The sequence below is a fragment of the Phoenix dactylifera genome, chromosome 2, assembly GCF_051530095.1.
Source record: "Phoenix dactylifera cultivar Ajwa chromosome 2, Ajwa_hap1_PhDact_Kaust_v1.1, whole genome shotgun sequence".
Taxonomy (NCBI): Eukaryota; Viridiplantae; Streptophyta; class Magnoliopsida; order Arecales; family Arecaceae; genus Phoenix; species Phoenix dactylifera.
The window spans coordinates 51168867-51195121 of record NC_143191.1 but is presented as its reverse complement, the minus strand read 5'-3'; the positions used below and the strand labels follow the sequence as shown (position 1 = coordinate 51195121).

Genomic DNA, 26255 nt, shown 5'->3' with positions numbered 1-26255 from the left:
AATGTAATGATATTGTGTCGTTATACATCACGATCAATTGACTTTAGCTTGGATTGGGTGGTAATCTAAGAATAGTTCCTTACTGTCGGAAAACTATTAATATTTTTCTTTTCTACATGTGATGCCATGTTTGCTTTTCAAATCAAACAACCCATTTAGCGTATCTGCTTTTAGGTGCTCATGTTTCGATCACCCCAGTCCTTATCAAAGGATTGGCTGAATCAAATTAGAAATAAAAAAGAAGAAAAACCTCACCTAGTGGACATTAAAATCATCAAATATTATTGACTGGCCATATTTCTACAATCTTTTAGTTGAGTAATTGGCAAGATAGGACCACCTTCCCATTAGATGGGTTATGGTCCATTGTATGTCTGAATTCTTCATCAGGCTAGGGTTAGGGTAGGCAGTAAGTACTAGCACATGCATGCTAATGTAATCCACATGATGATGATGGGTCAAAAAAAGGATGATGATGATGTTTGAACCTTGAAAGTGTTTCAAGGTGAGGCAATAGAAACTTTTGTTTGTGATGCTTTGCTTCTGATTGTTTGGTCGATGGATTTGCTGGAGCTGTAATATTTTATTTCCTCTGTTGTTGGATTCTAATGGCGATCTTGTGGGTCTTTTCTGGCCAAGTGTGCACTCACATGAACAAAGCATCCAACTAATTCGGTTTAGTGGAACACATGTGGTATGAGTGCGCCATTAGTGCCCACTAATTTGTTGGAGATTGTACGGGAGAGTCTTTGTGGGTCTTGTGATTGTACGGCCTTTAGATATCCAATGGTTTCTCATGGAGAAGAGTCCATGAGAGCTCTAAAAGTTGGAGGGGTTTTGGCTGCTATTCTGGACCTTTGCAACCGCAGGACCATGGTGTTAGAAAAGGAGGAATCGAAAAGTATACGACTTTATTGTTTCCAGGCTGCTCCTGAGGCACTTGCCCTGAATAGCCTGCGCTGCGAACTGCGTTTCAGAGACGTAGTTTTGTCTCCTTCCAAACCAATTTGTTTTCAACCAGGGACAGGGGCGAGCATGACCCAAACCTGACTCTGCTTCATTTAGAGCGGCTTTGTAGATTCAAACATGACCAAATCTAGCACGGTTGGAACGAAACTAAAATTCCACCAAAGTTGCCCATATTCGAAATGCGCGGGCATCAATTAAATGCGGAGACCGGATTCCCCCAGCCTGATTTATCCGATGGCCCGCCGGTACTGAGATGGTGTTAGGGTGACGTACTCACACATGAAAAAGGCTGCCACGTTGGTGAAGCTCCCCACGGATCGAGGAGGGTATGAGTGTATTGTCTACCCATATCGGACATTCCCTGATGCAGGAGAGACCTAGTGGCCCCCCCCCCCAAATATTTAACAAAAAAAAAAGGAAAAAAAAACATGACCAAACCTACTCCAGTGCTTTCCAAGTTTGGATCATGTCAGGCTTTGGTCTAGTTATGATGCAAAGATTTTTCTTTACAAAAAGAATGCAGACATTAATATATGTTTAGAAGCAAAATAAGCGTCAACATAGACAAGTGAAAAGAATTTCAAAAAAAAATGTTTTAAGGTCTGATGGAAGATAAAAAAGTACCCTGCTGAGATTAACAAGTAAAAAAAAAATAAAAAAGAAAATTAAGAAAGGAGGTTGGTGTGAACTGCTGCTTCTGATTTCACCAACATGAGCATGATTCAGCTTCACTGAGCTTCATTAATAGCCTCCAAATCCACTCAACAGTCACATATAACAATGGGGCAAGTTTGGGTCAGGTTTTAGGTCTTTGAATATTTGACCTACTGTAAAACCTCATCAGCACATGAATCAGGGAGGAGAGAGAACATACATGCCTAGTCCCATCCTGAACAGGTCCTTTCTCTAACCTAGAACGAAGTCCCAGGTTTAGAACGCACTGTTGAACTGGGCCTAATCCTGTCAAGACTAGTAGACTCATTGACCAACCCATCTGCAGCCACATCAAGCCACAAGTCATGCAGATAAAATATCTGTCTGAGATCAAATCTTTGTGACTTGGCATGGTCTGACAACTGTACAAAGTTATTGCATTCTTATAAACCACAACAAACAGTAGGCATGAAAGTGAATGCAAGCAAAGGCTGCAGCAACAACTTTCAGATCTTTTAAAGAACTAACCCCCATGAATGCTTCCAAAGCATTTCTCATTCCGGGTAACCTTTTGGATTGCCTTGCGGCGAAAAATGAGTCTTCTCCAAACAAGTTCATGCTTGTTGGGAGAAAAGACACCACAAGATCAATCTTGCTCCGCAATGATCTTCCGAACATCATCATCAACTACCAACCATGCACTCTGTATCCATCGATTACCACTGCTTGTTTCAGTCCTCCCACAACACGAACATCAGAAAGATGGAAACACTGAATGAGCAAAACAGAAATCCCAGTTTTACCTGTATTATTGGCATCTTCTGCTCGAGCTTCTATTTGGATATGCATAAAAAGGGCGGAAGAAAGCCTCAGTAATACAGCCCACCTTGAGAATCTACGCAAGAAAATTACGTAAATGCCGGCAAATAATCAATGCTAGTGAACATATCCAAATGGATTTCGAAAAATAAATTGCCACGAATATCCTGTAGAACGATGAGCGATCTCCCATTTTTAATAATAAAAAATAAAGACAAATGAATCCAATTATTTTTAGAAACATTAAATTTATGTGGGGCTTAGTAGGGTCAAGTGAATGTGCTACTAAAATCAAGTTGAATGATGTCAAAAAGATATGGAATGATGTCAAAAAGATATGGAATGATATAAAAAAGATACGACTTGCAAAGCATACTATCATAGAAACATAACAAAAGAATACATCAGAATGTAACAAGTTGCCACTCATCTGCAAGCCCAGACACAAGTTTATATGCCAAAAGCATGGTTAACCCATTACAGTTCCAAGTATCCATAAAAGATAACTAGAAATATCTCCCTGCACCTAATAAAAAGAAAAAAAAAAACATACTGACTAGATCATTGCTTCTACCAAAGACAGGTCTAACAAGGCAAGCCAACTCTCCTGCAAGACAAGAAACAACATATTATTCATTTAGTTCAATAACGGAAATATCATAGTGATATTTCATGCATTAAATCAAGAAAAAAATATTGACATTAGTGATATACCTTCCAATCCATCACATTCACATTTGCCGTATTCTGTAATTTAGACAATGGATGCATCTCAATATGCATGAAAAACATCATATTTCGTGACTTTACATTATCTTTGAAATTGCAAGTTACAATTCATAAAAAAAAAGGTGTTTCCTTCAATGAAAATTTATAAGATCCCTTCGTTTAGAGATCATGCTGGTTGCTTGTGGAAATTCTGGGGTTGAATGCCTTTTTCTTTTTTCTGTTTTCCTTCTATATCTATTCCCTTTTGTCTTTAATTCTTCATCCTCTCGATGAAATTGGTCGATTTACCAACTTCGCAAAAAAAAGAAAAGAAAAGAGAGAGTATTAAAATATTTTAAATCATGTAACTGCAAATTTCTACATTGCATATTATAATCCTATAATCTTCCAACTCATGATTTTCTTTACTTATTCCATTAGACGTCAAAAACTTCAAATGCAACATAGAAACTAATGCATCATGGTGTATCAATTAGAAACAAACAGGAAACAACTATTAACAACCTAAACAACAGGGCATTGTACTATAGTAGCAGTAAATAACATAATCATAGTCAGCTAGTGTTAAAATTACAAATCTTGAAATCCATATCCTAATCTAAAATCTAACATATCTCGTCAGCACTTATCTTCTCGCCTGTGCTGACCAGCGGCCTTTATTTCATTGGCTGCCAGTCAGGGCTGAAAATGGAACCAATATCAATCAGATATCAATAATATCCATATACATATCCATTTTGATGAATACGAATGCTAAATTTGCCAGATACTGACAATGCAGATATAAATCGGACAATTAAACATTGTAGCTAGAATATTATTCAACTTCATGTTTTATTGATTTGCATTAACTAAAAATAAGGATGTAAGCCTCCAAACTTTCTTTTATTATCTTTCTAAAATAGGCAAATGATCCCACAAAAATAAAGAAGTGCAACCACTTTATCACCTGACTCTTTTAGTGGATCCTAACAATTCTGCTAAATTACACCCCTTGAATTGAAAAACTGATCATTAAGGATGCAATCTACCAAATCAAAGATGTTATTTTATGGAAAGAAAACTAAATTAAAGACAATGCAACCAATTTTGAGTTTATGACAACTATACAAGGTTAAATAGGATTGCAAATGGACTTGGATATTCAGCTACAGATTGAATACTTGCAATATGCATATCCATATCTGCTATTTTTTTTCCTTTGACAGATATTAAATTATTAATATGGATATGGATATTGGTTGGATGTTAAAATTTGAATCCATGTTCAATTATTTCTGGATATGGAAATGGTTCTTTTATGGATATTATTTGATCCATCTTCACCAAACTGCCTAAATGGGGTATGTGGCCTGGTCGACAACGTTCAGCCGATCAATGCATTGCCTTTTCCAAGGAAGTTGTTCATGTTTATTTTGGGTTCGGCAATCAGGTTCCACCACTATGGTGATAGGGCTGCATTACTTATGACAGTTCAGTGCAAGTTGAATCTATTGGTTACAATAAACATCTAAAACTCACGAGTGCCTATTTCCTACTCTTTCTAGGTTGTTCTCCTCTGTTCGACCACCTCGCCTCTGATACTCAACCATCAGAAGCTCCAGTCCCATCATCCAGACTGACAGCTGAGAACTTCAGCCAATGAAGAACTTTAGTTCTTATTGTGATCATTCTTATTGCAATTAGCATATACAAAAAAGACACTTGGTTGGATAGAGCAAGGGCCTTGTTGCTATGGCTTAATGAAGGGAGAAGCAAGGGGAGGAAAAAGGCGTCCCCCGCTATCCGATCACAGAAGCTTTCTCATTAGTTGTAGCATTATAACTGAGTATTATCAACAACCCTATTTTTTCCCTTTTCTTCCCTTACAAAAAAATGGCTTGAAGAGGAGATGTTGTCGGACATTGGCAATGATATATCTTCACTCACTAGGAGTAAAACTTGAACCCCCAACCCCCACCCCCCGTCCAGGTGCCTAATTCTGTCATAAGTTTTGTAAACATCCAAAATTTATGTGGATCTAAAAAAAAACATTTGTTGTCTATCTAAATATACATGTCTACAAAATCTATTTATGGAATTTTCATTATGGTTAAGTAGAACTTAAAAACTGTTAGTAATGGCCAGATGGAAGATTTCTTCCCTTTAGCTACCGATTGATGTTTCAGTGCTTGTTTGTTGTTTTAAGATATTGCGCATAAATCTTATTGGTTACAATCTTTTTTTTTTTACTAAGGAAGGTAGAGGTTCATTGGGTTTAGACTTTAGAGAATTTGTTTGCATTGTCATTGATGCTGTGTTCACCATGAATCATTGATTCAAGGAATATAACTCAATGTTCCTCACACTCAATTTTGATTTCTATTCCTACACTCCCTTGTATCCTTCAAGAAAAAATGGTAAATTATGTTTCGTTTGATTGTCTTCTTTTATTTTTTTTTGTTGTTATACATCTTTTATTAATATTAGTACGTCTAGACAACTTTTTGCAAAAGAAGTCACATATTAGATCTTATATAATGCACTCATGTTCACAAATATGAACATCATTAATGGTTCAAATTTAAGCAAGGAACAATGCTAGGTAGTAATAAATACATATTACCAACAAATATTGCATACTACTGGGTTATACATAACAAACACAACTCATTTCAGACATAACTAAATTATGCTTCAAGTTATACCCCTCAAGATGTCCTTGTTTATCTTTTTTATCGTGACCGAAGGTCCTCCATTGATATTCCAAAAGCAACATGAACATTACAGATTATAGCTTGTGGGTCTAGCATTTGCTCTGCAATAGTACTAAAAGCTAACAGGGCTTCAGTAGTTATTCTTTCGTAACTACTTTCACTTTTGACATCGCCAAGATAGAAGACCAAACCCTTATTAGCAAGAAGGGGAAGATCTTGCACAAGGATAAACTTTCAAGTGAATTTGTTGTAAATACAGCCTAATCTGCTAGGTTTTTGGTTAGATCGGGATTTAGATTTAGATTTTCTTAAAAGTTCAGGGAATCTTTTCATCAATCTTGGCTGTCAAGGTCTATGATCCAACCTACCAGTCCCCATTGTTCCCTTAGTTGCTCTCTCTTTTTAATTCTTTCCTCCATTGCTTTTAGGGCTCGTTTGGTTCGCGGGAAGTATTTTCCCTCCTAGGAATATGATTCCTGGGAATCAGATTCCTAGGAAGAGGATACCTAGGAAAGTACTTTTGGCATGTTTGGTTAACCATGGGAAAGTGACAAATTTCCAAAGTGCTTATGTTTGGTTGACCATCCACTTTCCTAGGAAAGTTATGTATAATTCCTATTATGCCCTTAATAAAAATTAGGTCTTTAATGCCTCTTTAATGTTTCTTTAATGCTGAAGGGTCTTTTTGGGAAAAAATAAAAAAGGAGTGATTCCCACCTCATGGGAAAGTAACTTTCCCATGTTTCTCATGGGAAAGACTTTCCCATGAAATGTGGGAATCATATTCCCATGGGAATACAACTTTCCCATCTCTCTCATTTGAAAACTCCAACCAAACAAGAGGCATTTTATTACTTTTCCGTTGACCACACTTTCTCCCCTCCTTTTCCTGCGAACCAAACGAGCCCTTAGGCAAAACAAGGAAAGAGTCCTTCAATTCCTAGGGTCCAAGTTAGAAAGTCTGAGAGAGGTTTTTGGGTTCAAAAACAGTAACTTGAGAACTATTTGCATAAATTAAATTCAAAGACCCTTCTTTCTCATTTTCTTCTCTTTGGAACATTGTCTATAAATTCTGTGCTGTGAAATGAGTTCCTCAGGACGAAATCGCAGAAATAAAAAAAAACCAGAAATTTGTAATCTTTTCTGGTTATTTCTCATGTCTGAAATCAAATTCAGATCCATATAAAGTGTGGATCAATTGCTTCTAGAACAATCCTGAACCACACTTGGAAATTAAATTTGAAGGTTTCCTTCAGAATATTGTCTTGTGTGAGAACTCTTTCGAACAGGAGTGGTGGTTAAATAGAATTTACAAGTCCTACTCCATAAGTCTAATAAGGAAATTAATAAATGCATGAAATAATAGGCATAGTAACATTTTCAATTTCATAAGAACAAAACTGATAATAATCTTGATTATATTAGGCAACATTTCCCGGAGCCTAATGCTCTGTGCCCATTAACTAGAGAAGGATAAATTTTCATGGTTAAAGCTCCTCAAATCTCCAACCAGAACGAGTAATAAATCAATCATAATTCAGTAATTAAAGCTCATAGATTGGAGAAAAGCAAAGAAATCCATAGAAAGATTTTATATAATTATTTGAACATAGAATTCTACACACCATAGTTTATATAATAGACAAAAAGAAAAATAAGTTAAGCAACTGTGCAGTTACTGCTTCATACACATAAGTTTCCATGTCCAATTGACATTATGTCAAGCATCGGGTTACTGTAGAACTACAAGGATTGAGATTTGCCAGAAATTTAATGATAACTTGGAAAAAGATTGAATACTGAGATTCTCAGAAAAGCACAACTGAAGGTGAAGAATGAAGGAGAAAGTGACTGACTTACAGGTACTGATGTTAGTGCCATATTCAGAAATCCATGCTGGATGTTCCATTCTTACCAACTTCAGTTCAGTACAATTGCAGTTCACCTAAACTTTGGCCTCTTTGAAGGCACACCCTTCCTTATATCTGGAACACGAGACTTGGAGAGGGCTTTTGCCTTCCTTCTCCTCCTCTCATCTTCACTGTCAGACTCATCACCCTTCTCCCTGTCAGCATTACTTGCCTCCCGCTCCAGCTCCTCCCAAGTCTTCCCCTTCTCCTCTTCAGACTCCTCTTCTGAATCTTCCTCTTCTTCTTCATCTGACTCCACCAGTGACTCACTGTCATTATCATCATCATCAGAAGATTCTGGCTCCATATCAGAGGGCTCAAACCCTTGGTCTGATTCCTCAGTATTATCGGATTCCGAGTCACTTGCCTCCAAGTTTAGGAACTCCCATCCACCATCTTCAATAAACTTCTGAGGGTCATCCATAATTGTTTTCAGGATTGGGCGCCAATTTAAGTTCAATCTGCTCTCATAATACTTCAGATCAGTAGTGTCGAGCCACTCTTTGATTCCATCTAGAGATGCGGATGGAATAGAATCTATGCGAAGTACATCTTTCTTGAAGTCTTTGAATACGATGGTCATGTCAAAGTTCTTCTGGCCAAGCCCTACCCTTTCCAGGTTAACAATTTCAATCTCACTCAAAGTAACTACCAGAAATGGTGTCTCAATAAGTTCAACCAAACAGCTCGAAGTTGGAACAATGAAAGCTGAAGCCTTGTGAGGAACTCCATGGAAACCAAGCTCCCTCAAAGGCATATCGAACTCCAGATCAAGATCTTTGAGTTGTGGCTGTGTCCAAAGTTCATGTACCTTGTTGACAAAGTTCTGAAAATCCATGTTTATTCTGTTTTTTCTGTCCCTCTCACGCTGCTCTTCCTCTATCTCATCTGGATCAAGGGCTGATCTCCTACCACCACCCAATGTCTGTACAACATCCATCACCTCAACATAAAATTGGACATCCTTAGTCTTCTTATTGCCCACCATTATGTGATTGTGCAGATGAAAGTGCAAAAGTGTAATCATTTCTCTCTCTGCAGGCTGGAAGAAGGCATGCTTAATGTTTCCATACATAATATCTACTCTCTCATCAGGTCTGGGGGTTGAATACCGGAACCCATTGACATGAGCCTCTAAAGTACCAGGTAGCTTTCTTCCACGACCACCAAACACTGGGCGTATCCACAAGTCAGGTAACCTGATTGGTTTCATCCTATTGCCAGAAAGCTGTAGTTTCTCCTGAGTAACCAAAGTGGCCCTCTCAGCTCTCTCTGATTCCCTAGATGCAACTTGCCTTCTAAGGGTCTTGATCAGTTGTACCACTTCACTGCTATGCCTTGGATCCTTGGAACGGAAAGTAATCTCCTTCAAGTAGATAGCACCTTGAAACTTAAGGGAGTTTGCATCATGGGGGTTAAAAGGCGTACCAGGCACATTGAATATTATACGAATAGTGCAGGTCCGATTGTCTTGATGTGAAGTTACACTCTTCACAGTAGAGACATGGAAGGGAACCATGCTTCCATATATTGGCAAAAGAATAGCTTCATTCTTCTGGTCCACTTGTATCACCAGCTCCCTTGAGTAGGGTATATCATTGACGTTCTTGTAGGCAATCAGTTCAGTTGAAGCTCTTACAGAACCTCGCCCATCTGCGGCTGCAGAGCCACTGCCAGCTAGCCTCCTGGCAGTCTCTTCATTCTTCTGGCGAGCAAGTTCTGCCTGGTGCTGTCTCCGCAGCTCTTCCTTCGACATCTCCTGGTTGTCCGACCTCAGTGTTGCTTTGGATGGAAAGAGATCAGTGCCATTAACAGGAGGCCTGACCCTGGGAGGCTCTTCTTCTTCCTCTTCCTCATTAAATGAGTAAGCAACGTCCTTGACTGCCTTGGAGCAGCCTGCTGTCAAGACTTCTGGGGGCTTTTCACTAACAATAACAGTATCAGCCAGCAAAAGAGAGAATGTCTCAGTCTTCGGATTGTTAGTCTCAGCTCGGAGGTTCTGGAAACCAAGCAAGACGTTAAAAACCATGCCTGCCTTCAGTGGCCGATCAGTTTTTGAATTTAAGCTAAAACCAGATTCACGGAACTCGAGGCCGATTCCTGTTCCAGCTGACTTAGTCAGATTTGGAAGGAGCTCCGGCGCTTCTTTCTCAACCATGGCTACTGCAGCTTGGTAAGCAGCACTAACTTTATTACCAGGCTTCAAAGCACCTATTGCAGCATCATGAGCCTTGAGGAGAACTTCATATGCCTTACTCTGAGTTGCAGTAGCATCAATCAAAAATGTTCTGGCAATATTTGAGCAATAACTGTTGTAACGTGACCCAATTGCACATATGATCACACTTGCCGAGTCATAGTACAGATTGTCATCATTACTTGATGCACTTGGCCTGAGATCAAACTTACCCCCACTCTGAAATATAGGAGGATAGCATATATCAACATTTTCTGCCTTCAGCTTGACTTTGATCTTAGATGGATCAAGTATCACCTTTTCTGTATCATCCATCAGTGAAGAGTGAGAGACCTTCTTCTCTTCATCAATAGCCTTCTCAAGCTTTGGGACCACAAAATTCTTCATCACCGATGAAGTTAGATATGCAGCTTTCCTGACACAAATGAGCTCAATGGCATCTTTGGCAGCAAACAGTTCTGAGAAACCAGGTGTTACATCAGTGAGCTGTAACGTCGAGCCTCCCAGCTTCTCGGACCATGTTTCGAGAAGCTTCCCTTCGGGTGCCTCTTTTGCAATGTATCCAACAATGGGATTACCAGATTTGGACTGAGCACGAACAGCATGTAATATCTCATCCATCAAGATAGTCCCATCATCATTCTTCGCCTTGACATGCATCACAACATCAGTGCCAACAGCCTCCTTTGCAGACTTCTTAAGGGTTTCAAGCAGAGCCGCTTTCTTCTGACTACACAAGAAATGGATCTGCTTGCTCATGAAAACCATGATTGTCTCTGGGAACTCATATCCAAGCAACCAGATATTCAAGGATGATGACTTCAGATACCGAAGATCTTCAGAAGGAGGGGGGGTTGCAATGGTAATAACATCAGTAGAGCTCCACAGATCAGTTCTGTGCTCCTTCCAGTGTGTATAAAACCCCTTCAGACGCTTGCTGAAATTCTCCAGATCGATTGTGTATACACTAGCCCCAGAGCCAGATGGTTTTGTGCTTTGATGGTTGGCCATCTACACCAAGTCACATCCACAAACAGCAACTACTAATTTTTGGAATGATAAATGAGTTATTAAACTCTAACCTCTTGCAGAGAGAAGATCAACCTGAGAAAAAAGAGTACACATGTAAAGATCCAAATATTGTCAAAATATAAAGAGAAAAGAAAGAAGATACATCTCTAATTCTGCAACATATAAATCAAAAGATTTCACATCCAGCCGTGCATGGCCATGGAAATTGTTTAATCTCGTGCTTTCTACATGCCTTGAGGTATGACAAATGACGGGACACTTCTTTCTTCTCTATCTTTAAGTATTACACTTCCCTTGGTTCATCCAAACACAACTCCTCTTTTGGTCATCCGACACCACTGATTTCCTTAACTGCCAATGCTCATTATAAACCCTACCAGAGATCTATTCTTTTACCTATTTCTGGATAAACTATTGACGAACTAGCAAGCAGAATGTGCATGGCAAATGCCTGAATTCCACTGTATTATAAATGCAAACTAAAATTTTGGCAAAAATGGTTATACTGCACGATAACATTTCCCCCCTTCTCTACAGGGACAATTGTAGTTTAAGCAAATACTATTTTAAATCTTCAAATACTCGGATGCTATCAAATTAAGAAACTTGTTGATCCAAACTTTTATTTGAAGGAGAACATTCAAAAATGGAAAGAAAAAGCTGTTCAGAAAAAAACAAACCTCCGCCATTGCCCCGCAAAGGAAAAAAAAAGATAATAATAACTCTAAAATATCTCCCATTTTCACAAACACATAAGCGAACCAAAGCCATTACTCCTTTAAGGTTAGTTCAAGGGCTCCAGAAGAACAAAAATCTCAACAAAACGCACAAAATTTCATCATAATTCCCACAAAAAACTAGAAACGATTTTCCCCTCTCCCACGAGCACCAACGAGAAACCCTCCAGAAAACAACAAATTGAACTTAGGGTTATGGTTAGAATCAGGGTCAGAGCCGTCTCAATCCCCGAAAACCAGAAAAAACAAACCGATTAAACAAAGCAAAGAGTCAAAATACCTCGCAATTCTTCCTTCGCCTCGCTCCTATCAACAGCCCCAATCCACCCGTTCCTTCTGCAAAGATCAAAACCAAAGTTAGGGTTAGGGTTTCTGCGAGTTCAAATCAAGCTCAAAACCACGCACCAAAGAAAGAAATGAAACAGCAGACTTACTCGTTTCTCTCCGTCCCGAGAGCCCCGTTCTGCTGCCCCTCCGATTCTGCGGCGGCGGAGGCGGCCGACTTGTTTCCTATCGAGGGAGGGCTAGGGGGCGGGTTAGGGTTCCGGAAACGCTCGAAATAGGGGAATTCGGTGCCCCAGGAATCCTCGAAGAAGACGAAATCCAATCCAAAGGGAGGATTGGAGGAGAAATGAGAGAAGATTAGAAGAAGAATGGAGAACAAAACGAGGGAATGACAGAGTGAAAGGAGAGAAAAATCGAACCTTTATAGAGAGGGGCGAAAGATCGAGAAGCGAAGAGGGAGGGAAAAAAATTGGTCGAGCGAGGGATGGGAGAAGGGCTTCGATAGGGGAGATCACAATTAGACCGCCGACTTCGAGACTATTTACGTGAACTGCCACCGCTTGCAGGTTTTCCGGGGCAGACTCAACGCCGAGCCGAATCCCTTTAGGCCCGAAACTTGTTTGGGTCGCATCATGTTGGCTTTGGGATGGGGTTATACCTTTCATGCGAAAGAAGGATTCACCTTTCTTCATGCGAATCCTCCATTGGATCACCCTCACACAGATCTCAAAGCATCCAAACTTTATTATTCATCGTCTACATATATGTCAAAGCGATCGGTCGATGATCCATTGGTAGATTCATGAAAATTACAACCCTGATCTGCTGGATTTGGACTGGGCCTTTCTGAATCTGCGTTTTGAGACCGCACTCGAATCTATCATCTGCCTTTGCACCTAGGTATCGAAAGGGTCCTAGACCGATGTGCCGGTCAAAGAAAGAGGAGAGAGGGAGAGATTCATCACATATGCAAAAAGGGCATTGCCTTTTGGAAGATTTACATATTAATTGTTGACTTACATAAGAGCAGGATAGCAACAAGAGATCTATGTTGTCTATTAACTCAAATCTAGGAAAATGTAAAGAGCAAATCAAGGGACAATGATTGTAAGTGTAGTGGATTCAAAGGGGACAACCACAAGCAGCAACCAAAATTTAGAAAAGCAAAGGAGGACTAGGAAGTGAAAGTGAGAGGATCACATTAATAACAATAAGCAAGCAGCACAACAACCACTACGCTGAAGACAACTAGAGCACAAGTTGGTATAGTGTAGAGAAAGGGAGGCGAAGCCAAAAGGTGAAAATGTCTGAAGCAAGAGTAGGAGGATAAGAGTATGAGACCAATGATGATGCCCAACAAAGCAACATCTATAAAACGTAAATGACAAAGCTGCAATGAAATGGCAGGACTTGGACATGCAATTCACAAAGAATAATAGGAAGAGACATAGGGAAGAAGAATGTTTTGATTTCTACTATCGAGTTCTATCATATGCACAATATTATAGACGCCGCTTATTGGTGCTTCTCTCGTTATTCATGACACAACTAATAATAAGTTGTAGCTATTCAATCTATATGTATTTAGAATATTTATACAAAAATAGGACACTTCTTATGGCAGTTGCTAAGAAACCAGACACACCCAAGATTTTCCCAGACAATTACTTTTATTAGTTTTTTAATTACAACATGCTTATATTTGCAGCTTCTGGATGGCAACATAGTTGCTTTTGGTCTTTTTTTTTTTTTCCTTTTGAAGATTTATTGTTCTTCCATGGACTTGAAGATTCTGATTCTTTAGATGCTCTGTCGGTTGTCTCGAAATGAGAGATCCTAGATTTCAATATACTTGATGATAAAATAATTATCCCCAGTTAGTTTAGTGGCATGCTTAACCTTGCATGCATGCATGCACACATACACACATCAACAATATTAGTGGCTCTATTTTAACAAATTTACATGGCACATTTCTCCCATTAAAACCTTCATGTCATTGCAGACACTGTAATAGATAAGCTGTAGTGGCCAGAGGTCATAACTCATGTAAGAGGACCACGCTTTTTTCCTTCAGAGGAGAGCAGAAGCTTTATCTATTGAAAGAGAACCATGCTGCTTGGATTGCATCATAATGCTTATAGCCAAGTAAGGCTGCAAATGGGTCGGATCACGGGAGCTGCAAATGGGTCGGATCAACCTGTGACCCGACCCGACCCAACCCATGTAGATCCGACCCAATCCGAATTTTAAGGCCCACAAATCCAGATCGGATCCTAAAATTGGACCCGAGCCATTTTCTGGGTCAGGTCTGGGTTTACTGAATCGGATCCGACCCAACCCGAACCAACCCGAAGAGAATGAGCAAAACAGAGGGAAACCCGAACGCTGAGATCTCATCAAGCTTTTGGTTTAACTCGGGACAGGTATAGCAGCAAGAAAGCCAGAGAAGCAGACCCAAGATGGTTTCTTTAATGAATGGGAGCCATCTCAGATATGTTCTTGTGCCAAAAGAAGAAGAAGAAGAAGACAGGAGCTCCACACAGCTGTGCTCTGCTTCAGAATCTCTTGGACCCAGAAGAGAGAGAGAGAGAGAGAGGACTGCCGGTTTGACTTCCATTTGCTCCTCATGTCTTTAGATTTGATGGTGATGTGGTACTTCTTCTAATACCTGATACAAGCATCTTGATAATTGTAAGTAAATACATGAGATTACTAGATGCTGCTGCTTATGCCACCTAACAGGCTTCCCTCAAAAGCTGAAACTTTACCTCTCTCAATTTTGCTGTGCCAAACATCATCCACAAAGCCTCCTTGGTGAATCTTCTTGCTTTCAAATAGTGTTTACTGCATGGCATCTTCACTCTCACAGCGAAACAAGTTGCATTTGGCCCCTGATTTTCCACAAACCTCATACTTATCTTGCTAATACAACATCAAGATAGCAAAGTGGTCCAGTTGGTTGGTTAACAAAGACACGAGTAAGCATCCTATGGCCTGCGTCCCACGTCCAAAGCACCCCGGAGTTTCCCTTTTCATCTAGGAGTTCATTGAAAGCACCAGACTTCTCCCAGAGGGCTTCCTTCTCCCTATTCTTTTGCATTGGAAGTGTCATTCCCATGATGAGAAACTTTTTTATCCTTCTTCTATGGGTATACCATTCTATAGAGGAAACATCAATTTGATTCATACAAAACTCGGCTGCTTGATTGAAACTCCATAATATGCTTAAGAAACTAACTACATCTGAAATATGTTTTCAATTCGAAGATGTTGATTTGCTTTCTTGGACCAATACTAATAACCAAATACTTGCAGATACCATCATTTCAAGTGATCTATGAAATAAAAGTAATACAGTGCAAGCAGAAAGTTTTTCCTACTACATGACATGACAGCACCTGTATAACTCAAAATTGTGGTACAATTGTAGTGGTTGATTTCTGAGCTACCAAACCTGCATCATGTATGGAAAGTTTTCCCTGAAGTAAATAAGCAACTGATATAAAACTCCTCAACTCATCTACAGTTTGCTCCATTTTAGAGATTTCCAACATAGTTCATCTTGATTTCAAGCCACAATTTCTGTCTCGAGGTAATCAACCTCTAAAAGTCATGAATCACATCTTCTAGTTTTCTTCAGAATGCATTTAGCAAAGCAAACTAATTATGTTATGAAAATAAATAGTCTCGTACAATTAAAATTCTCCTCCCCTGGGGGAGATAGAAGTAGCTGGATAGTCTAAGTTACCTGGCCATGCAAATGCCAGATATGCTCTTGTTAGCTAGGTTGCTGCCATTTTTTTCAACATCGGAGACAGGGCATCATAACTGTTTGTCCCAACTAGGCATAAAGAAAAAACATTGGATTGCATAGAAGTAAATATGATTGTTCTAAAAAACTGGGCAATGGAAAGGCACACAAAAAGTTCCTAGAGCCTATGTAACACTGCCTCGGTAACGCCCTATTCAACCAAACCCTACGTACCAAGTTACACCAATCTCCTTATGCCACATGACTGGAAGAACTTTTCATGTGCACAAAATGGGCTGCTTCATGCGTTACACCTGGGTGACAGTCCAGCGGTTGCATAATCAATATAGGAAGAGGTTCTAGGTTCAGATATCGGTGCTGTTGTTGCCTGAGTGTTTGACCTAGATTATTCTTACTGGTGATACTCCCTAATGTTTTTTCTCAAAAAGAAAAAACAGAGGTTCAAAATTTTTGATGGCACCGATATAGAATGCTTGATGATGCCAACAATTGAAATTATATGCAAACATATAAAATACTAAACATGTTGCTAGGGATGCACAACAAAACTATCTATAGGTCAATCTCCTATGAATCATATCAGATTTAATCACCATTCCACCTTTCTCTGCACAATTGTATAATTTAAGAACCAAAAATATCCCATAGGGGCAAGAATCAGTTCCACCAGGCAGGGAGCACCGATTTGTGAGCCATTTCTCACACCTTGATGGCCCAGTCTTGATAGCTGCTAATGGATCACCATTTTGAGCTATGTGAGGGCTGCAGCATTTCCACTGAGAGAGGCCACATTTGATTAAATAGAATACAGGCAATTCAACAAGCATGAGCCAATGCATCCTAGAGATCGTCAATGAAATAAATTAATCTATCATAATGCAATAGCCAAAAAAGAACAAAGAAAAGAGAACAACTTTAATGTGTTCCACCATTAATCCAACTATTATGATGGAGGATGTACAACAAAATCACGCTTCCCTTGTGAGAATCAGTCCTGGACGGTTAAACCACAGAAACACGCCCATTCGTCTTCTGCATTGTTCCCAGGGGCAAACCTATAAAACAGATACAGGCAACATTAAAAGATGTCTTTCACTCATGCTACAAAGTGTCCTGAAAGACATCATCCACTAAACTGGGTGTTGAAATAATAGGCAGAGAAATAATCCTCTAAAGAGGGTTATACTGGAAGAAAATTTACCGCAAATGTATTTTAAAAAGGCATAAATATTTGCAAGACGAGAGAAACTTGGGCAGAAAATTGAGTAACATGGCTGCTGATGGGCAAATATTGAGAAAAAGGTTTCAAAGAAAAGGTACGAAACTTATAGTTGGCTCTGAAGCGCAAAACCTCTATACAATAGCAACAAGATTACAATTATGAATAGTATATATCATGAAGAACTACTGACATATCCCCTTCATCATGTTACAGGAAGAACTAGATGTTTTGTCATGGTTCATTGAGTGATGATTGTTCAGCAAGATATAGAGCACAACCTCTCTCCAAATTTTACATCTTCTGATAAACTACAGATAAAATGCAAAGTATCATTTAAGAAGATTGTGGGATTAAAAGAGCAAGGCAATTTTGGCAAGTCAGCTAGTGAATCAGACAAGCTGAATCTATTTCTAAAGCTAGCAAGTCAAAATATTGTGCAACTCAGATAACTTGGGGAAGCTGCGTATGACCAAGTCAATCATGACAGGGGAGTTTAACCTAGTCCATCAATATTGGGGAAGCTCAACAGGTAAAAGAAACTAAATAGATAAAGTTCGTGTCCAACTCAAATGATTTGTGTGTTTCAAGTTCCAGTAGTTTGTCCTTGACTTGAGCCAAGTCAAAAATGAATTTAGAACTCTCTGAATCAAGCTGTAAAGTTTGTCACTAATATCAATCCCTTAAAGTTTTCAAAAGTTAAGTGATGCAGAATCTTCAGTAATTCTAAACTACTGCACTAAGGTAATCAATTGAATACCGATTTAAAAGTGTAACTTTTTAAAGCATCGTAGTTGTTAGGCTGCCTTAATAATTAAAGATCCTGGCATTTAAACATGACATAGGGCTTAACCAATCATTCCATTCATTAGGTTAGGATAAAGGTACTTGTGATTTTTACAATGTTTTTCTCTCTAAGAGAATATGCCTGCAGTTATCATTATTTATGAACAGCATGCTTATCGTTTCTTCTTTTAATTAGTTTCAGTATAATTAAATGTATGAAAAAGGATATAAATATAAAATTTTATATTTATTCTAATTATTTCTCAGGTAACTAATAAGTACATAGATAATATTGACCTTTTAGATATTAATTTAAAGCCATATGAAATGGCATTTTCCAAGTAATGAATTTTATGATGCTGGATGAGATATGCTGAGGTCATTAGTGGCATGAAGTTCCTATATGCAGATGTTCAATTGCTAAGGTGATTCTAGAATCATGCCCATTTCTCAACGAAGAATAAAAAAGTAATTCTAACTTTTGGGCAAGCCCGGACAACCAAGGTGACTAATGTACAGCAAACCTTTGCTAAAGTTGTATCAGCATCATGGAAGCAGTTCAAGGAATCCAAATGAAGCAAAGGAAATTTTGTCCAATATATAACATACCACATCCATATATCATACCATATAATTTTATGCAGCATTTTTAGTTTTCTATAGGTTTTTCTCTAGGGTAAGTTGTTAAGTTCAGATCAAAATAGAGGTCCCTCAACCTTAGAAGACAAAATGTTTTGACATGTATTACTTCACAAGGCTTTTGCTATTGCATGCCATGCGCATAGTTTGTTTTTTTTTTTTTTTTGTGGGGGGGGGGGGGGGGGGTAGCGATTCATGATTTTTTTTTTTTCCGCTAGTTCTCCATCTTAAACAATCCAATACATACTTCATTTTGACAATTCTCCACCATTTACATGAACCAAAAACTTTCCTCAAACAATATCATCATTAGAATCGAAAAGGATAAGTTATTGAGAAAACCATAGTTGTTATGAACTTTTGATAGGGAAGACACCATTAAAGATTGATATTTATGTCTGAAAATGCTTCAGATACAACTATGGCTAATTGCTTGTACACATAAGCAGGCTCGCCAACAACTTGAATGCTTCAAAACTTAACATAGAAGGCAAGCAGACATCTATTATTTTAACCACTAATTATAAATTTAATAAAAATTATTATCGTGTCTTGCACAGTGATGCCCAAAAAAGAATGCCAATAAGACAAATTAAAATTTTTCCTTATCTTTATAGAGGGGTTAGGGGGACTTTTCTTCCCTTGCCCCCTGCTGGTTCTGCCTGTGCATGCCCATGCTGACCAGGGATGAGCATTGCACATGCCACGTGCTGTACCATGCCAACAGTTGGCACAGACCAGCATGCTGCAGGCACGAGCATTTTGTTGGATTTTATTTAAAAAATAGGTTACTTTAAATTCCTTTCTGATATTGCTAAGAGTTGGTCCATGCATTAAGCAAATAATTTAAAGCTATATATATTGTCATACAAGTAACGATATTAGCCTATTATACAATTATGTTGTAGTTTTAAAACTATAGTATGGCTACATAGTAACTAGTATAACGTGAGATAGGGTTCTTCCAAGTGCTCCGCATCCAATAAAACAGCCACTGATCCCTGTACAAGGCAATGAAAAAGTGGGAAAAAAGTCATTTGAACCTTTTTGGCTCAGTACTGGTTTAGGGTATATGGTTTGTGGTTTGAGGCCTGGAATTGGATTGCCATTTGATATCATTCTATATGCTCTAGAACACATGGTTACCTCTGCACACATGCATCCCCACGCCGGCACCAGTCCAGAACTATATGTGCTGGCCAGCATAGAGGGACCATGACCTAAGACCTTGATTTTCATTGAGATTCTTGCATTTTCCTTGGATAGATAATGGTACTCATCATGGAGGAAACCGATATGAAACTTAACTTCAAGTTTTAGGAATCAGTTGTGTTCTATTTAGTTGCTTAGTTCCTTTCTATGCTTCATAAAATATCATATAACATAGTCATTATCATCAAGCTTTATCTCATCTATCTGGTCCAACTTTAAAGAATAATGCATGATCTTGGAAAGTTGAAAAATGTTTGAAGTTCAGCTATCAGCCTAGCATCATCAGCTATCAGCTCTTAAAATCCAGGCCACAACATCTCTAGATAAAAGAGGACATTACCATGAAATGAAAAGGCTGGTTGGTGGATAAAGGACCAATCTTCTTGGTTACACAATTTAAGCTCATGCAACTGCAGAGCGTATATAAAATTATAAAAGTTTACTTAGTTCTATCTTCTCTTCTTCTCGCATCTTCCTTGTCTTCATTTTCTTTTTCTTGCCCTACTAATTTTTCACTCCTCTCTTTATCCTTTTTTTTTCCAAAAAAAAAAAAATTCTCGCCATTAACCAATGACATATATATGGTATGAGTTTGCTCTTGTATGCTATTTTCATCATTAGGAGAAATGGTATATGAACAGTCTTCCCTAGACATGAATCAGTAATGGACTTCATTCTTCAAATAAAGGATTCTCACTCTATCATTATGCCTAACAAATTAGACACCTGTGGGTCCAGTGTTGTATGGAGAAAAATGTGAAATTTTGCTACACAACTGAACTTCCACAGATAAAATGAATGGGGTTGCTGGGAAGAGGAACATCAATAACTGCGTAATAGATGTAATTTTATATGCACCTTCCTGATTTCACAAATTTTACTCATAGTAAAAGATTCATTGTCATCATCATGAAATACTGAGGAATCTATACAAAAAGGAGAAAAAAATTCTTCGACCTGATTTTGCAGTATATGAATATGGTGCAGAATGAAATCTGTCTTTCATGACCCCCACTGAAGCCGCAGCTACTTCAGGTTTCGAAAATCTGTTCCCTCTGAAATGATTTGGAAAACTTGCAGCTGATGGTAATGCTCCTGAGTTTCCCAAGAATAGTTCTGAACTTTGTGCTAGAACCTGATCAGGGTTCCAAACAGCAGCTGAGGAGTACATATCTCTCTGTTTCCGAAGTGAGAAAGTGGAAATGTAATTTCTGTTCACGATGTACTTTACCAAACAATCAGTGATACAGAATAAGCAAGCAATGCTTTCTCAAATTGTAAATAACCAATCAGAAGTTATGCAAGCCTGCAAGTTTTTATCAGTCAAAACACTTCATGCATGAAATAAATGCTGATCACTAAACATGTTCAAATGGAAAGTCTTATGCATCCAAATGAATACATTCCATGAACGGTCAGGGGAACTAGACCGAACTAGCTAAGGAGAATGAGGCTAAAGCCTCATGATTTTCCTTATAAATTTTAGATATCTTAAAAAATAATTAAAAGTTATAACTGTTAGAATTTCAATTGATTTTTAGGGATATTTTCGGTTTTTTCCAAATTTATTTGTTGGTGTTTTATATGTTTTATGGTGTTTCAAAACTATTTTGTGTTCTTATATTTCCAGTCAAAACACTTCGTGCATGAAATAAATGCTCATCACTAAACATGCCCAAATGGAAAGTCTTGTGCATCCAAGTGAATCTGTTCAATGAACGGTCATGGGAACTAAATGGAACTAGCTTAGGAGAATAAGGCTCACTTCTTTGATAGTCTGGGAACTATGTTTAAAAAAGCTAAGTGTAAGCCTTGATGCATAAGGTAAAGTCTTATGATTTTTCTTAGAAGGTTTGCATATTGAAAAAAATAATTTTTAAAGTTAAAACTGTTGGCTTAAAAGCAAATATGTAGTTATAAATTCGAGGTTGGTTGTCAATAACCAGTAAGGTCTACCTTGATTTTGAGTTTTCTTTTTGAATTCCATATTACTTTCCTAGGATTAGTATGATATAGAATGTTTAGTAGTCAACAAATCATTGCTGATTTTCAACAGCAATTCCAGATTTGGCCGTACTTAAACATATACTAATGTTGGCAAATGCGATGCATCTGATGAGGCATTAATGGATATTAGCTATCAATCCTTAAAAAAGATGACAAAGAAGTGATAAAAATAGGTAATGAAGAGGACAGAGGAAAAAAAACTGCACTGTACATCAGATATGTTCTTTACTTATTTATAGTTTTTAGATCATGCTATGATCTGGAACTTAATAATGAAAACAGAAGAAATAGAGATGCGGAGACATTTGAAGATTCCAGCTCAATTCATTTAATAGTGGGGTATTTATGGCCATGGGGTGATACTCCATGGCTAGATGTGGAGAGAGAGATGGAGTCATCTAAGCGATGGAGATAAGCACCCCCCCCCCTAACACAAACAAATTATTTGGGCCCCCATTGCTTTGCCTTCGTTTTTTTTTTCCAAAAGTCCAAGCAGAAAATGAACCAGACTAAACAAGTTCTATGATGAAACCCTTTAGTTTTTTAAAATTGTTTGCAAAATCTTTAGAGCTTTTGGTAGAAAATATTTATTGCTTTCAAGAAAGAGTGAAAATAAAAGTAAGGAATAGCAAAAGTTTTGTGCAAATGCTATTTTCAACATCAATATCCATATGCTATTTCACAAAATTGTAGAGAAACAAAAACACAGAACCAACAATGATTCCAAACAAGCCCTTAATTATTTTATAGTTTTTTTAATGAAGAACTAGGTGAAATCTACCATTTGATTGTTTGAAATATTTTAATAAAAAAAGGAGCATAAAATATTGTTAAAGGATCAAAAAATAAAGAAGGAAGATGTAACAAACCTAGACAGTGGTTTCAGAGTAATTTGTAAGAACTTATGCTGGCCAAGATTACCACGTTAAGAAAAAGGGGGGGAAGACAGATTTCTTAGGCAGAAAAGAAATAAACAACAAGGTCAATTAGTTTTGTTTATTCTTAAGTTTGAATTATTTCATAAAAAATGCTGGAAAAAGAAATGCTACATGGAAAGGCACCATAGAGGAGAGAAGGAATGTGACTACGAAGTCCAATGAGCATTTAAAAAGCAGAGTAAGATGAGGAGGCCTCTATGCTTTTTAAAAGGCCAAATAACATTGTTAGTTTTATAGTTTTCCTGTCTCGTTTGATAAAATCCATTGCGAAGGAGTCATCAGAGATTCAAGAATTTGCAGATCCTTCTGTTGAGGAGCTCATACCAATTGCAAAATACTTTTATTCATTATTTGTCACAAAATCCCACTGCCAGGCATTCAAGAGGTCTAAGATCAATGAGGTATGTTTACTAAATTTTTTCTTCTGTACACTAATATACACGTTTGCATATATATATATATATATATATATATATATATATATATATATATATATAGAGAGAGAGAGAGAGAGAGAGAGAGAGAGAGAGAGAGAGAGAGCTCATCCATCTGTAGATATACATCATTGTGAAGAAACTGCATATTTTGATGCTAGAATTTAGAAATGAGAATTGGAGCACTCAGTTTCAAAGGACCATAGGCAGCAGATAAGCAGCCATGGGGCCACCCTAGGCAGGTGCCTAAGTGGCACCCAGATTTCAAAAATGACCAAAAAAAATAAAATATATAGAAGCAGAAATGTAAATAAGGGTGCAATTCAGAAAATGAAAAGATATCAAATAAAATGTAGTAAGTCAATAAAAGTAATAATTTGGCAACATTCAATATTAATTCATAAATTAATCTCATCTTCCATAAACATGATGCATAAGCATGAAGATAGGCACAACTAGGTGGCCACTTTTTTTTTTAACATTGGAAGCACTTAAGTGGAAAAAACTAATTACTAACTAGACTCTTAGAAAATAATCTAAATAAAGGTAAGGTGCTTCAGACCTTCGTTTGAGGAACATCATCCCTGTGAACCTCGCGAAATAATTTACTAGAAGATGAGACTTCGATAGACATCATACCCTTGTCCTGCATTGATTCTGGACTTAGGGAATCAGCGCCATGCTGTTCTGCACATGCCTCACGGTATAGATGGCCAAGTTCTAAGCGGAGATGATTGTTTCCTTGCAAGTGGTATATTTTGGTAGCAAGTGGAACTGGAGCATCTGATTTTGTTAAATAAATATAAATATTTCAGATCCTCTATAGCATGATAATCATTTTTTGGGGAGTGTAATAGCATGAAATTTTCAGGAATAAGAGTATGAACTATATATGAAAGAACTAGCATGCTTCTAAAAGGAAGAAAAGTAGTGCAAAACAACATTATACCATCAAGATAGAGACATCAGACATGTCTTCCGATGCCAAGACATTCTGATTGCTTACCAGAGAGGAAATCAAGCATTCATGGAGTTCAACTCATGGAATAACATGGATTAGGAAAGGGCTCAGTGTAATGTAAATAATCATGCAAGATGCATCATATTGACCAGACACACGTCTTGTATTCATTAGAAAAAATAAAGGATTAAAGTTCCACTTTACATAATCCATATCTATTCGAAGATTATCCAATTTTAAGGAATTATAATACTGTAATGGTGTCAATAAGTTGGGTTGGAAGCCCTCTAAGTCCATCAGCCATTTCACTCTTATGGCTCAGAGTTCATTCATCATAAAGTAGAATACAACTCTTTAGTGAACTACAATTTGACTTAGGATATGTAAATAAATCAAGTGAAATCCAGCAAATAATCTTCACTCACCATCAATAAGTGAAACGGGTGGGTTGGCCCTTACAGTGTCTATTGTAGGGTTATGCGAAGAAAGTTCCTTTACCAAATGGGACAGGATATGTTAAGCATGCGCCTTAAATAAGGTAGAGTAAGGGTGACTTCACCTAACACAGACTAACCAACTGACGATCCTATCCACAAAAACCTACACATTTGGCACGCAATTAAGAATTTGTGAGTTGCTGGTTTAGAAAGAAAAAGGGCAAGGAGTAATGATAGGCTGTCATGTAGAACTATTAAACTATCTATGAGCTCAAATATTTCCAAGCAAGAAAAATCTAAGTGCTGGTCAATTCCATTAGATTAACCAAATGAGTAAATTACAAAGTAATATGCAGTTTCATGATTAAAATTCAAGCATAACCAATATGCTGTACAGGTTTCCAGAAGTAAACAATAAATATGTTTGATGGGCTTTGTTTGCCCCTGTAAGCACTTTTGAACATGAGAACTTCAGTAATAAGTCAGGGGACTTACTACTCCGAAGATACTCCTTATGAATTACACCATTTTCAAGGATTTGTCCAGCCTTCTGATATCTGTTCAGAGTATTACAAGGTACTTCTCTTTCTGCATTTGATATCTTGTAATATTCCCTGCCTGAAAAATTTTTATGTCTTGTTAGTTCAGAAAATGCAAGACTGCAAAATCCAGTATACTATAGAAACAAACAAAGCTAGTGAAGGATTTAAAAGGAGGCCCGCTCATCTGCGAAATTGAGTGAAAGTGCATGCTTGGAGATCATCTTGTCAAACACTTTGAAATCATGGTATGTTGAACCGGCCCGTACCGGACCGGTTCGGTCCCTGACCAATCCGGTACAGAGGTGAAAAATGGTACCAGCCCATACCGGCTAGGTCAAATTTTTTTGGGCTTTGGAGGCCGAAACGGTGGTACTGGTTTGGTACCGGTTCGAACCGATACGCCTACCAGTTCGGCGATCCTTGTTTGAGATCAAAAAAAAAAAGTTGACAGTAAGCAAGAGGATTTCCTCAATGATCTGGGATGTACAAAACTAGTTCTTAAGCTCAACTATCAGACTATCACCAAGCCAAACATGAATTGCTCTGAATTCTGTTACTTAGTTGATAAATCCCACTATAGCAATACACTAGGAAACATTTTATTATATATTCTGATATCATAAAGTTGTCTTTTACAGGCGAATAAGCCAGTTGAGTATAAGGATCCTTCAAAGTTCAAATGCTGATTGCACTGTCTTCCCATTAATAATTATTTACTAGAGGATATCACATATTCACTAAAGAGAAAAATGGTAATAAGGAAAAGAAATAAAGATTTTTTTTTAGATACAATGCAAAAGCTGAGTAAAAAGTGACTCCACGACTTTGAATTGTTTGCTGATGTAGGTGAAAATATTGCTGCTAGAGATACGATTTAATTTTAGTGTCTGGTGAAGAATATTGTCACACATTGTACTGTACACATGGTAAGCAATCTCCTATTCATTTGTGGACCAAGCACAAAGAGATAGATATTTACTCCATATTGCTAATACATAACCATTTAGCCAATATCCTTACTAAGTTTCTGTTAAGCCAGATATATATTGTTAACCCTTTCTCTATCAGCTTAAGCTTTTGGATTCAATTGGTTATTGGTTATTTTGTCATATCTGACAAAGCATAGCTTTGCTGGATGTCATGACTCATGAGCTCAAATCACTCCAGTTCAGTTATTTATTTAATTATCCCTCACTATTTGTTATTCTCATTCTGATCTATCTCATTGCCCCTCCACATACATGGTCTGGCCCACACATGAGGAGAGGGATTGTTAA

The 26255-nt window shown here is 37.8% G+C and overlaps 2 protein-coding genes across 14 annotated transcripts in view; both read right to left on the bottom strand.

Annotated features, from left to right (window-relative positions):
* Window positions 1-1468: 1468 nt before the first annotated feature.
* On the bottom strand, window positions 1469-12538 carry LOC103713979 (FACT complex subunit SPT16-like). 6 transcript variants are annotated; one of them, XM_088716856.2, is made up of 5 exons: window positions 12178-12538; window positions 12024-12079; window positions 7728-11078; window positions 2427-2518; window positions 1469-2326 (listed from the first exon to the last, which is right to left on the bottom strand). In XM_088716856.2, exon 3 carries the CDS (start codon window positions 10983-10985, stop codon window positions 7809-7811), a length of 3177 nt encoding a protein of 1058 aa, XP_088572982.1. In that variant the 5' UTR covers window positions 10986-11078; window positions 12024-12079; window positions 12178-12538; the 3' UTR covers window positions 1469-2326; window positions 2427-2518; window positions 7728-7808. The 6 variants fall into 6 exon arrangements, with proteins under 6 accessions (XP_088572982.1, XP_088572981.1, XP_088572980.1 ...); XM_088716854.2 differs by lacking the exons at window positions 1469-2326; window positions 2427-2518 and adding exons at window positions 2806-3049; window positions 3157-3462; XM_008801054.6 differs by lacking the exons at window positions 1469-2326; window positions 2427-2518 and adding exons at window positions 2806-3049; window positions 3157-3189.
* Window positions 12539-16629: 4091 nt separating this feature from the next.
* The window catches only part of LOC103713978 (uncharacterized), a 39823-nt gene continuing 30197 nt past the window's right edge, over window positions 16630-26255 (bottom strand). For 3 of the 8 annotated variants that reach the window (XM_008801043.4, XM_008801047.4, XM_008801048.4), the window contains 4 exons: window positions 24932-25054; window positions 23601-23821; window positions 20617-20836; window positions 16630-16858 (listed from right to left, as the gene is read on the bottom strand). In XM_008801043.4, coding sequence (XP_008799265.1) covers window positions 16806-16858; window positions 20617-20836; window positions 23601-23821; window positions 24932-25054 — 617 coding nt within the window. In that variant the 3' untranslated portion in view covers window positions 16630-16805. Of the gene's footprint in view, window positions 16859-20616; window positions 20871-23600; window positions 23822-24931; window positions 25055-26255 lie in introns of all 8 variants that reach the window. The other 5 variants (XR_605134.6, XR_605135.5, XR_001879826.5 and 2 more) reach the window with 5 other exon arrangements.

Coding starts and splice junctions, on each gene's coding strand:
- LOC103713979 (XM_088716855.2), bottom strand. CDS start 10,985: ATGGCCAACCATCAAAGCACAAAACCATCTGGCTCTGGGGCTAGTGTA.